Source organism: Crotalus tigris, unplaced genomic scaffold, assembly GCF_016545835.1.
Source record: "Crotalus tigris isolate CLP2741 ecotype Arizona unplaced genomic scaffold, ASM1654583v1 scf7180000024362.2655971311:6658466, whole genome shotgun sequence".
Taxonomy (NCBI): domain Eukaryota; kingdom Metazoa; phylum Chordata; class Lepidosauria; order Squamata; family Viperidae; genus Crotalus; species Crotalus tigris.
In genome coordinates this window covers 2,794,730-2,807,669 of record NW_024100530.1, presented here as the reverse complement: position 1 = coordinate 2,807,669, position 12,940 = coordinate 2,794,730, and the positions used below count along the sequence as shown (strand labels likewise).

At 43.1% G+C, this 12,940-nt stretch overlaps 1 protein-coding gene across 2 annotated transcripts in view; it reads left to right on the top strand.

Annotated features, from left to right (window-relative positions):
• Positions 1-11,380, top strand: part of RANBP10 (RAN binding protein 10) — a 40,484-nt gene extending 29,104 nt beyond the window's left edge. Inside the window, exons 9-14 of one of the 2 annotated variants that reach the window (XM_039327446.1) lie at positions 352-500; positions 1,804-1,999; positions 2,218-2,342; positions 3,386-3,528; positions 5,384-5,495; positions 6,349-11,380. In XM_039327446.1, the coding sequence (XP_039183380.1) occupies positions 352-500; positions 1,804-1,999; positions 2,218-2,342; positions 3,386-3,528; positions 5,384-5,495; positions 6,349-6,479 (856 nt within the window). In that variant the 3' untranslated portion in view covers positions 6,480-11,380. Of the gene's footprint in view, positions 1-351; positions 501-1,803; positions 2,000-2,217; positions 2,343-3,382; positions 3,529-5,383; positions 5,496-6,348 lie in introns of both variants that reach the window. The other variant, XM_039327445.1, reaches the window with a different exon arrangement.
• The last annotated feature ends 1,560 nt before the right edge of the window (positions 11,381-12,940 follow it).

Here is a 12,940-nt window from a genome sequence, read left to right as displayed (position 1 = left end):
GATGTCAGTGGTTTCACTTACAGAATGTTTTCCTGAACGCTGCCGAAAATTTAAAAAGAAGGCCCTCGGATTCACAACTTAATAGCCTAGATCGATTGATATGGCAAGGATCTGATCGTGCGCCACTTCGGTGGATGAATTGTGCATTTTTGTTCCAGTTCTTTGGAGCTGTGAGCCATTTGCTGCAAGAAAGTCAAACCAGAAAAAAAAGCTCTTATCTCTGGATGCTTCTCCTCATGCCATTTCCAAGATGTAGTAATGCAGACTATTAAGTGTACTACTGTGTTTATTTTTTCTGTCTTAATTTCTCATTCGCCTGTTTTCCCACCCCCTACCCCCTGCACATCCTAGGTGCCGGCAGTTTGTGGAGATGGTGAATGGAACAGACAGTGAAGTGCGCTTTTTCAGTACCCGCAGCCCCAAATCACAAGACAGCTACCCGGATTCCCCCAATCTGAGCCCCCGACATGGCTCCAATAATTTGCACATCCACGTCACTGGTAGGCGTTTGCTTCTCTCCTTGGCTTTCTGCTAACGTGGCGTCTACTTTTCGTTACCTTTCTGGAAGCTGCTGTTAGAACGTCTTCTCTAAATTCTGCACAGTACCTTTAGTAATGAAGATCCCGCCGCTTACCTGTTCCGTAACTTAGTATGTTTCTGGCATAAGCTCTTTCAACAAGAGTTAAGGCTAAGTAAGATTTTGGCAGTGACTCTGTCAAGTTTGGTTATGTCTCTCCTGATTTTAGATGTCTTCAGTGAAGTAGATTGTCACTTGCCCCAGCTCCTGCCGACCTAGCGGTTTGTTGATGTTGTTAGTTGCGAAGCCGTGTCTGACTCATCGTGACCTCATGGACAACGTTCCTTCAGGCCTTCCTGTCCTCTATCATCTTCTGAAGTCCATTTAAGCTCACGCCTACTGCTTCAGTGACTCCATCCAGCCACCTCATTCTCTGTCGTCCTCTTCTTCTATTGCCCTCAATCTTTCCCAGCATTAGGCTCTTCTCCAGTGAGTCCTTTCTTCTCATTAGGTGACCAAAGTATTTAAGTTTCAACTTCAGGATCTGGCCTTCTAAAGAGCAGTCGGGGTTGATCTCTTCTAGGACTGACCGGTTTGAACGCCTTGCAGTCCAGGGGACTCGCAGGAGTCTTCTCCAGCACCCTAGTTCAAAGGCCTCAATTCTTTGGCGCTCAGCCTTTCTTATGGTCCAGCTTTCACAGCCATATATTGCAACTGGGAAAACCATGGCCTTGACTATACGTACTTTTGTTGGCAGGGTGACATCTCTGCTTTTTAGTTTGCTGTCTAGATTTGCCAAAGCTTTCTTCCCCAGGAGCAAATGTCTTTTAATTTCTTGACTGCAGTCCCGATCTGCAGTGATCTTGGAGCTCAGGAAAATAAAGTCTGTCGCTACCTCCATTTCTTCCCCATCTGTTTGCCAGGAATTGAGAGGGCCGGATGCCATGATCTTGGTTTTCTTAATGTTGAGTTTCAAGCCAACTTTTGCACTCTCCTTCTTCACCCGCATCAAGAGGATCTAGTGGTTTGAAGGCATGCAAATGCGAATAGATAAATTGGTACCTCTTCAGTGGGAAGGTAACAGCGTTCCATGCGCCTTTGGTGTATAGCCACGCTGGCTGCATGACCACGGCAGTGTCTTTGGACGATGCTGGCTCCCTCAACTAGGAAATGACGATCACTGCCCCCTAGAGTTGGACACAACTGGATAGGGGAAACCTTTCTCTTTAGTGGGGCTTAAAGTTCTAATCCTTTAAAAAGCGCTAGGTTTCTCTCTCTGTCTTCAGGAGCAGACAGCCCAAGCTGTAGCAATGGGGTGACCTCCATAAAAAGCAAGCAGAGCCACAGTAAATATCCTGCACTGAGTTCGTCGTCCTCCTCCTCCTCTTCATCATCCCCTTCCTCCGTGAACTACTCGGAGTCCAACTCAACAGATTCTACCAAATCCCAGCATCACAGCAGCACTAGCAACCAAGAAACCAGGTGAGACAGGTGCCTTTTAGGGCAGGCCTTTTCCTCTTTTGGCCTTTCTTTCTTCCTTTCTTTCTTTCTTTCTTTCTTTCTTTCTTTCTTTCTTTCTTTCTTTCTTTCTTTCTTTCTTTCTTTCTCTCTCTCTCTCTCTCTCTCTCTCTCTCTCTCTCTCTCTCTCTCTCTCTCCTCCCCCTCTCCCTCTCTCATGACCTCTACCGTCTTCATTCAAGTGACAGCGAGATGGAGATGGAGGCGGAGCACTATCCCAACGGAATCCTGGAGAATTCAGCCACCCGAATAATGAATGGCACTTACAAGCATGAAGAAATTCTACAGACTGATGATTCCAGCATGGGTAGGTCTGGCCCGCCTGCGGGCAGAGGAAAAGCACTTTTTGAGGGTTCATTATCCAGGGTAGGTGAGGTTCCTTTATGGAAAATTACTGCACATCAGAAGCTTTTTCCAGTCCATCCATTCCCACACCGGGTGGTCCTCGACTTAAAGCCACGATGGAGTCCCAGGTTTCCGTGGCTAAGCAAGGCAGTTGTGACAGGAGGAGTCCTTTTGCAACCTTTTTGCCCTGGTTGTTAAGCAAATCACTGCAGTTAAATGAATCATGCAGTGAATCTGCTTCCCCCATTGCAGGGGTCCTCAAACTTGGCCACTTTAAGACTTGTGGACTTTAACTCTCAGAATTCCTCAGCCAGCTTTGCTGGCTGAGGAATTCTGGGAGTTGAAGTCCACAAGTCTTAAAGTGGCCAAGTTTGAGGACCCCTGCCCCATTGGCTTTGCTGGTTGGAAGACAGTTGGGAAGGTCGCAAGGGGGCGATCACGTGACCCCAGGACCCTGCAGCTATGGTAAATACATCCCGGTTGCCAAAAGCCCAGATTTTGAAAGCGTGATCATAGAGACGCTACAACAGTAATAAGTGCGAGGGCTGATTGCAAGTCACTTTTTTTCCCTACACCGTTGTAACTTCAAGCTGTCAATAAACGAATCGGTTGCAAATCACCCGTATTCTAGTTGATTCAACAATTGTATAGAATCCATCCTGGTTTAACACAATGGGTAGACCCAATACTTGTTTACCAAGGGGTTGTTTGTTTGTTTTTCATTTACAATCCAGTATAGAATTTAACTTTCGGAATTTTAAGCCTGTACTATTCAATGTTCATGGATTTGCAGTCAATCCTGGAATGCTGGGAGGGGGGGAAGGTTAAGAGATTAAGATGGGCTTCCAGTCAAGGTCTCTTTAGAAGACCTTTTGTACCCAGTGACTTACGTGGCCAATAATTTGGGGGGGGGGTGAGGGGGTCAGTCAGGCTGAAGAAGGCAGGTGCTTTGATGCCATGCAGGTTGGTGACCCATTCTTCCGGTTTCCGCTTTTTCTCCAGAAGACGGCTGCCCACAGAGGCAACTCTGTGGAGGGAACCACGCTGCCACCGAGCGGATGATCCAGTTCGGGCGGGAGCTCCAGATCCTCAGCGAGCAGCTATGCAGAGACTACGGCAAGAACATGGCCCACAAAAAAATGTTACAGGTACGCAGCTTGGCTGTTTTCTTCACTAGAGCGGCTCTTCTTTCATGCAAAGTGAGTTCTCTTTTATTTCTGTGTAAAAAAAAAAAATATTAAGGTTGTGGCATTTATTTAACAGTATAACAGAGTTGGGGGGGATCTGGAGGTCTTCTAATGTAGTCCAACTTCCTGCTCAAGCAGGAGACCCTATCCCGTTCTAGACAAATGGCTAGCCAATCTCTTCTTTAAAAAAAAACAAAACCCAGTGATGGAGAATCCACAACTTCTGGAGGCACACCATTCCACTGATTAATTGTTCTCATTGTCAGGAAATTTCTCCTTAGTTCCAAGGTTGCTTCTCTCCTTAATTACTTTCCATCCATTGCTTCTTCTCTTGTCTTCTGGTGCTTTGGAGAATAGGTTGAACCCCCCCCCCCTTCTTTGTGGAAGCCCCTCAGATAATAGAACACTTTTTGTTTAAAAAGATGAAACCAGGAAGACAGTAAAAGACATTACAGTCCTTAGTGCTCTCTTAACTTGCTTGTTTTCCTGCAGACGTTTCATTACCCAACTAGGTAACATCATCAGCGCTAGTCCTCGATTTTCCTTTATTGATGTGTTAGATAGAATTCAGCAAAAATTGTCCCAAGGCATTCAGAGCTTGGGAAACCATCACTGACCTTGGAAAAATCATTTAAACCCCTCCCCAGTAATAAAATAGATTTGGCCTTTGACACACACACACAAAATCTCTGATGATCATTCCTCCTCTGCATTATTTTCCATCTACTAGTCAGTAGAGGGAGCTATTGCATTAGTATTCTGTACTTTTGAAGGGGGGGGGGAAACTGCAGCTTATCTCGTTGAGTTAGTGTGATCAAAAATTATCCTCCCTCTCCAGTTTAAATATAACCTCCCCCAGAAGTGTTATTAATATTTAAAATAGTACTCAAAACTGGCTTGAAAAAATAAACATTGGCCTTGGCCAGTTTACGAATGCAGCTCTCGGAATGCCCTACTAGCCTTATGTGGTTCTCTGCTGTATCATTTGACAACCTCATGCCTTCAAGGTAAGGTAGGGTACTGTGTCCAAGTGGTCTTGAAGTCTTGGGAATTTCGATATCCTGGAAGTGTGAAGAGACCGTTGGGAATTACTACCACATGTGGTGGCGATGCCCAAAGGCACAAAAATTTTGGAACTTATTAAAGGAGTGGTTGGAAGAAATTTTGCAAATAGATGTAGAAGCCAAACCGGAATTTTTCTTATTGGGAATTATAGAAAGAAAATATAAGAAAGGCACAAATTATTTACTACTGCATAATAACAGCGGCACGAATAGCCTTTGCTCAAAAATGGAAAGAGAAAGATACTCCAACCGAAGAGGAAATATTATTGAAAATTTTCAGTTGCGCTGAAATGGATAGACTTACATGGGAACTCAAGGACAAAAGTGAAACCAAATACTATAAAATCTGGGAACAGTTTTATGATTGGATAGACAATAAGAGGGTAGCCAAGATAAATGTATAGTGCTAGAATAAAATATAGATTATAGACAAGTGTATATTTAAAAGATAAATAGATATATAGAAATAAGGGAAAAGGTGTTAATAGTATATTATAAATAGTGAGCAAAGTTTAAGAACTATTTGTCTGTATGAGTACTAATACTATTGTAAAAGGTTGGAAGATGTATGGAACCAATGACGTCATACCTATGTCCAATGTGTTTTAATTTTGTATTATTAATAAAAATTTCATTTTAAAAAAAATAAATCTTAGGAATTGTAGTCTGAAGGGCACCTGCAGAACAGTTAACGCCACTGGAACCAAGTACTTTTTGCTGCTCTCTGCTGAGACCTCTTATTACTCTTTCAGGATGCATTCAGCTTGTTAGCCTACTCTGATCCTTGGAACTGTCCAGTCGGTCAGCAGCTGGATCCGGTCCAGAGGGAGCCGGTGTGTGCTGCACTCAATAGCGCTATTTTGGGTAAGGAGCCGGTTGCAACTCCGCTCTATGCACCGCTTGAGAGGGCTAATGTGGCAGGAACTTGGCTGCATTTTTTTTGCAGGTTTTGGCAGATCACCTGTGCTGGAGAGAGAGTGTAGTTGTGTGTATGTAGGGAAGAGAGCAGAAAGTAACGAAAAGAAAGGGGAGTGAGTTATGAGAATGAAAAAGGAGGCAAGACCGGAGGATGAAAAGCATATGTGCCTAAGTTGGCTGCTGCTTCATGTTAGTCAGACACGTGTCAGCCAAAGCAAATGTTACACTCTGTGACGGCACGGGGGTGGCTGCTGAAAAAGAGTTTTTCTCATAGATTGCTCTGTGAGGAGAGAGCTATCCTGTGAAAGCTTTTTTTCGTTAGTATTTTCTTTCCATCCTGGGCTGTTTTTGAAAGGTCTCCTGAACGTTTGTCCTGGATCACTGCCATCTTGTTAACAACTATGGACTAAGACGGGGGTAGGCAACCGTGGCTCTTTAATGACTCGTGGACTTCAACTCCCAGAATTCCTGAGCCAGCCATGCTGAGGGGAAAGGGAGAGGTTTCCAAGCTGAGCCGTGCCATAGGTTCGCCACCACTCTCCTCCTGCAACTTCTCTAATTTGCCAGCTAGTAAATGATGGCTCTGTTTTGACTATTTTGGAAATGCATCCCCCCGCCTACCAGCCCAGTTGCAAGAATGGCTATGCTTTCAAAATTCCCTCTGGGCCCGTCAGCCCAAAACATTTATCTGCCAATGGTTAGGACTGCCAGGGGGTGGGTGAAGGAGGGGAGGGGAGCAAGACATGGCCTCTTTGCCTGACCTGTTCCTTGTGCATCTCTGGTCTCTTTCTCTCCTCAGAGTCTCAGAACCTGCCAAAGCAGCCCCCCCTGCTGCTCGCCCTGGGCCAGGCCTCGGAGTGCTTGCGACTCATGGCGCGCGTGGGCCTGGGCTCCTGCTCCTTCGCCAGAGTGGACGACTATTTGCACTAGCCACTGAGTGAGGCAGAGTGACCCCTCCAGTTGCTGCCCTTTCACCTCTTCCTGCCTTGCGGTTTCTCACCTGCGCCTGCCCTCCACCCGCTGCCCAGCAGAAGGACACAGCGTTGACTGAGGCGGGAGGGGAGGAGGAGGAGAGGACCCTTGATGCGCCTTCTTCGTTGCTCACCCTGGAAACTGCTCGCAGGGTTCCCCCCCCCCGCCCCATCCCGCCCTCCCATCACGGCCGCATCCTTCTCTGCCCCACCCACAGCACTTGGCCTTCTCACTGGTCCTTCTGATGTAGCGCCTTCTGACTTTAGGATTTTACCTTTTATTTTATTATGTTATTTTATTTGTCTGACTGAGCCACCCAGTATTTATACCTGGAGAGTTTGTGCTGAGCTGGTTTCTAATTCATTTAGAGATAAAAAGTGTATCTGAGTTGGTGACGGCCTGTTTTGCTTTTTTGTTTTAACTTTATTTTTACGTTCGGAGAAACTTAACTGGCCCGTGTGCTACTTTGGACAGTATTGTTCACTGTTGCTGGTCCTCATAAAAAAACCAGGAGTCTGAATGTGCTTGTTGGAATATTAGCCATGCGATCCAAACAAAAAGAGTTGATCTTCTTTTTTCTGTGCCTCTGACACACAGCCCTGAGAAACCCTACGGATGCAGCCTGGGAACCAATCTGGGCTAAGCTTGGGAACAATAAAAGGATCTGTTCCCAACTGTCCCTTGAATAGGATATCCTGCAATGCTTGGAAAGAGAACTGGTGTGACCTGAGTTATGTCCCCAAACTCTGTGGAGAAGCAGTAAGAGCTCGTACGGCAATCAGACACGAGGGCATCGCTGTGGGAATTCGTCGCTGAGCTACAACTTCCCAAACTGCCGGTGATTGGCCATGCCGACTGGGTTACTCGGAGCTTGACAACCTCTGGAGGAACACAGGGTTTCCTTCTCCTCCATCAGAGCAATTGATCCTAGGCTGATGCTAGGAGACTTCTCCTTTGTCACGTCTGCTCACATTTAGGCAACTCACAATCTAAAACTTGTCTCAAAGAGGAAGGAGAAGAGAGCTTCCTAATCCTGGTAGCCAAACGGCTGCCTGGAATGGAATCGAGGTGGAACGGAAAATGGGAGCTCTGCATTAGTCAAACATTTTCTTCCTTCTTTCCTCCCTTTTAATCTAGAGGCTTCTCCCTAAGATCTTTCCTTATGGAGTGGATGTACGTTCTCCAGGTCAGTTGTGAACCATGAAAAGATGAGTCTTCAACATGTCAAGAATCCCCCTGACCAGTCTTTTGAGTTTGTGAAGCCAACTTTTTATTTCGTCGTTTCATTGCCTCCATGCCTTTGATGTTACACTGATAGGACAATAGTACAAAAGCCTCGTTTTTATCCTGCTTACCCCCACTTGAAAAGAGGGCGTAAGGCAATATTCTTTCTTTTTTTTTAAAAAAAAAAAAGAAAAACACAGTTTTACTCCAAGGAATAGCCTTTTTAAAAAGAAAGAAAGAAAGAAAGAAAGAAAGAAAGAAAGAAAGAAAGAAAGAAAGAAAGAAAGAAAGAGAAAGGGAAAATTTGGGAATCATTTTCCAGACTTAACATATTGTAAGAATCCTTACAAAATACTGCTGGAATAACAGGTTGGAAACGCCAGTCTAATTTAATTTACCCAAGTGACTTATACCCACATATTTGTGTAGTACAACAGAGGAATCCTGCTGTACTAAAAGCTTGTTAACATTTGAAATACAGTTAATTGGCTTGCCAGTATGTTTCAATATTTTGCCGAGCTTTTAAAATAGTTTTTCTATTGGGAAGAATTTTTTAAAATCCAGAAGCTCAGCAGGCAAGGCATTTTAATGAAAGCTGAGCACTTGCAGAAGATAACACAAAAGAGAGGTTTCTGATTTGATAAAGAAAAGGCTTCCATTGAGGGTGAACTTTAATTGCAGTAGCATAGAAATGACTTTTGGGTGGAGTTAAGGACTTGTAGCTGTAATGAAAAAAAATATGCATCTATGCACGGATGAAGTACATTTGGAATATTATGCAAGCATCACCAGGTAGGCGGAACCTGGAGAAATAATAAGGTGGTGCAACCTCCGCTGATTACTGCGAGGGTCCTGCGGCTGCTTAGCAGGGGCCAGCTTTGGCTTTCAGGTTTCTACGTAAGACATGCCAAGTTCAGAAGACCTAGCACTACTGCCTTCTTGGCAGATCAGGACTGAATTTTAGTGCCAGATACTGAAAGAAAAATGGGCACATTAAAGAATTGACTAAATAGAAAAGGCAGTTTCAGATTCTGATTACATTGCATAGTTTGGCTGTTATGGCTACCTTGTGCTGATTAGGTCAAAATGAAATTATTATTTTTTTGTTCGCACTTTTGACAAGCAGAAATATCCATCCAGCATCCCTTTTGCTCAGATGGTCACAAAGTTGTACATTTACGGTTATTGGATCTTAACCTTGCCTTACACCTTTTAAGGACTTGTAATTATAACACCAACTCACAAAATTACAGGAGCACCAAATAATTAGTGCCAACTTAAAAGCGGAATGTTTTGCCCACCATCCATCTTTTGTAACTTCTTATATGGCAAAGGTCTGCATCAGCATCACCACCAGCTCTCTCTCTCTCTAGCCTGCTGCATTTGCTTTTAGGCTTCATAAGAGTTCCCAGCGTTTGAATTCCGATTTTAAATGTTCACCATCTTAAGATGAGCTTCAGCAAACCAAGCTCTTGCTTGTTTGGAAGCAGATTTTTTTTTCCTGCTTGCTTTGTTTTCTCTGGTTTCCATCTCATCTCTTTTTCAAGTTGCTTCAGGAAGTTTTTTTGTTGTTGTTGCTGCTGTTGTTCTTTGCTGTCTGCTGCTTTTTTCCAAGTTCTGGCTTCTTTGCCATCTTTTGCTTAAAAGTCAAGCGTTTTCATGGCAGTTTTTACACTCCTAAGATTTTTTTTTTTCTCAGATAAGCTAGTTAGTGATGCGGTAATGCCAATTTTGTAAAAGAGCAGGTTTAACTTTTGCTCAAAGACAATCTGCATTTGGTGGCTCAACATTTTGATGCCTCAGTCCTGGGCAGGTGAAATTTAATTTAGGAAGTATTCGAGTCAACGCTATGCCTGGTTGAGATGTTTATGAGTCACTTAGAATGTGATCTAAGATAATCAGATATTTGAATACTAGTTATAATTGCTTTAAAGAGACCACAGTACATATATTATGGGAAAGGATTGTTTGAAATCCTACGGAACCTTTGAAGGGAAGAAGATTTAAATTGCGTTTGCGGTTAAAGCCTTTCACCATTTTCATGGGCACAAAAATAGCACATAATATTGGAGTTCTCCAAACTTAGATCAGCAAAAGGGGTGGGAGGAGTGTCTAGCCTGAAAGCCACAGTTTACATTTAGTCTCAATTTTAAGATGAAACCTGACAAGAGATTATTAGGTTCTGCCAATGATAATGAGATTGTATCTAGCACCTATTTTAGGATATATTTCCTTTTTAAAAAATAGTTTTTATTAAAAGATTTTACATAGATAAGCAGTTCAAAGAAAAAAAATATTTTCTTTTTGACACCATCTGGCTGATTTTGGTCACCCTGCCAGAAGCCTTTTGCAAACAATCCATCTGATTCCAGGTTTTTATCAACCACTAATCAGAAGAACGGTAACGAAGGCCTGGCAACTATTTTTCTGATCATTTGCCATGTTGATCATACTTTAGACTAGAAATCGCTGCCCATGGTGTCTGTAAAATGGACACTGGGAAATCCCAAATGCAAGTGTCGATTATCGTCTACTATAGCGGTGGAATAATCTGCAATTGTGCTTTCACAACTGACAACAATGGCTAATTATAGTTCAACGTCTCTGGAGGGCATTAGAATAGGAAGGATTGTTAATTGAGAGGAATTTCAGAGCCTTTCAGGTGTTCAAAGAACCATCTCATTTTTCTTCCATGTAGCTTTTGCAACCAGTTTCAGGAGTTGTTGGCTGTAAATTAGAAAGTTCTAGTACCGGAATGTCACCTACCAATGATTCAAACTGGCTAGCTTGAATGTCAATCATCACTTTTTGCAACAAGGAACAGCCGTTACGTCAACAAGAATTGGTGCTTCATTTATCGCCATTATGGTCCTCAGCATTCTGTAACCAAATAAATGTGCCAAATCCTCTTATCCAGTGGATTTATTTACCAGTGTTGTTTTGGGCACTTGTTTTGGGAATATTTGAGATGTATAATAGATGTAGAAGAACGTTAATGGTCACCATCGAATAAGTTCGTTCAAATCTTTGGACTTGAGGGTTGTTTTTTTTCTTTTAAAAAAAAATTGGGCTGGAGGCGTAAGATTTGGGTGCCATCTGTCATCTTGAACTAGCAAGAAAGATTGCTGGCAGGCCTAATTGGATTACATTTTGGATCTGACATTAAAAAAAAAAAGAAAAGAAACACGGAGTTTTTTATTTTTCTCTTCCTCTCGCTTGTTTGCAAACTCAGGTACCAGCTCTGGCATGGCATCTCAAACCCTTTTCGTTTCAACGATTTCTTTATGATACCAACTGTTAAGGATTTTTTTTTTTTAAAAGTATCCTATCAAACAAACAGGCCAAGCAGAATGTGGGGTTCCACCAGGCTTCCGCAATCTCAACTTTTCATTTTCCTGTGATTTGAGGACTTGACGGATCTCCTTCCAAGCTACGCACATTGGATCAGTTTCTGCTTAGTATTTGTGAGTTCAGTTAAACCAACTCTAGCATGAAAACCTTCCCAAAGGAGGACATTTTAACTGACAAAAAAACAAACAAAAAAAGAGTGAGAGAAATTGTACTGGAAATATAGAAACCCCCACAGTCTGTTGTATTTTGACAGAATTATTTTTATTAAAATATGCATCTGTGCACTTGCCCGTGTCCTGTCTCTCTTGCCTGTGCTCCATTCTGGTGCTTGTATGTGTGTGTTGCTTAACTGAGGGAAGAACTTTTGTTCTATGGGGTAGTCCTTGCCCACAGTTGCGGCCACCATTTCCGTTGCTAAACAAGACAGTTGTGAGGTGAGTTGAAAGTCAGGAGTTTTATTGCTAGCTGGTGGTGCCTGAGCTACACATGTCTTCACCGGCCTTGGTTCAAAACCGCCTGGCCTCATCTGTATGTTCATACGTGTGCATTGGTTAGTTCACGGGTAGGCCACCTTGGCTCTTTGATGACTCGTGGACTTCAACTCCCAGAATTCCTGAGCCAGCCATGCTGAGGGGAAAGGGAGAGGTTTCCAAGCTGAGCCACGCTGGCTCAGGAATTCTGGGAGTTGAAATCCACGAGTCATAAAAGAGCCAAGGTTGCCTACCCCTGGGTTAGTTCATATTTGTATTCCCATTTGTCATTTGTATCTGATTGTAGAGAAGTATAGTACAAGTGTTTGTAGTGAGATAGTCTGGATTAAGTCATCATCGGAAACAGGATGAAGGCAAGCTTTACCAGGTGGAATAGCCATCAGTTTGTACATCTAAAGCAGACATGTCAACCTTGCGACAACACGTGATGTTGCTCAATGTATCGGGATGGTTTTGCCATTGCCGGCAATGGGTGGGTGCGGCTTCCGCGTGATGCGTCCAGCCCTCCGGCCGGCAGTTTGATACCCCTGATCTAAAGCAGAGTTCCCAACCAGGGGTGTGAGACGATATTCCAGGGGATATGAAAACTTGGGTTTAGAAGTTTCAGAATTATAGTGTATATGCATAATTTGTCTTGAACCTTTGTAAGGGGTGTGAGAGTATATCAGAAGCATTCTAGGGGCGCGGGGTATAGAAAAGGTTGGGAACCACTGAAGGATTTGTTCCTTTATTTTTTAAGATAACCCAATACGTGGGAGAATTTAGGTCTCATGTGAGTTCCAGTCTTTAAAGGGGTTATGGTGTCAGATAAGAATTGAGGTAAATATTGGCATTAATCTTAAAACCAATGGAGCAGTTAACATAAGGACTAAAAGCAAAAGGCATACATTGTTAGATCTCAGCACCCTATCTTAGCTGGGAATCTTGTTCCTTCTCCACAAGCGTTTTAATCATCCTGCTTGTTATTAATCCATGACAAGGATGGGGAATAGGGGTCTCCCAACCAGATGTTGTTTAACTGCAGCAGCCAGCATGACTACCATAATTCTAAAGGTCCGAGAGGGTGAAGCCGTCAATTTCCACTTTTTTATTTATAATGTTGAATAACAGCTTGTTTGGATGTTATGGCTTAAATGTATGTGCCCTTCCCTATTCACCTCAGATGCCCTTGGGGCAATGTAGATGGCAAAGACAATATTTCACAGAAGAGATCTAAAGCTTTTGGCAGACAAAATTAGATGAGCGTAAAAAAAAAATCAGGTAAGTTTTTAAATACTTAAGAATTGTTTTAAATATCTGTGGAATTGAAGTTCAGTGCTGAAAAGAATTGTTGTTGTTGTTAGTTGCAAAGTC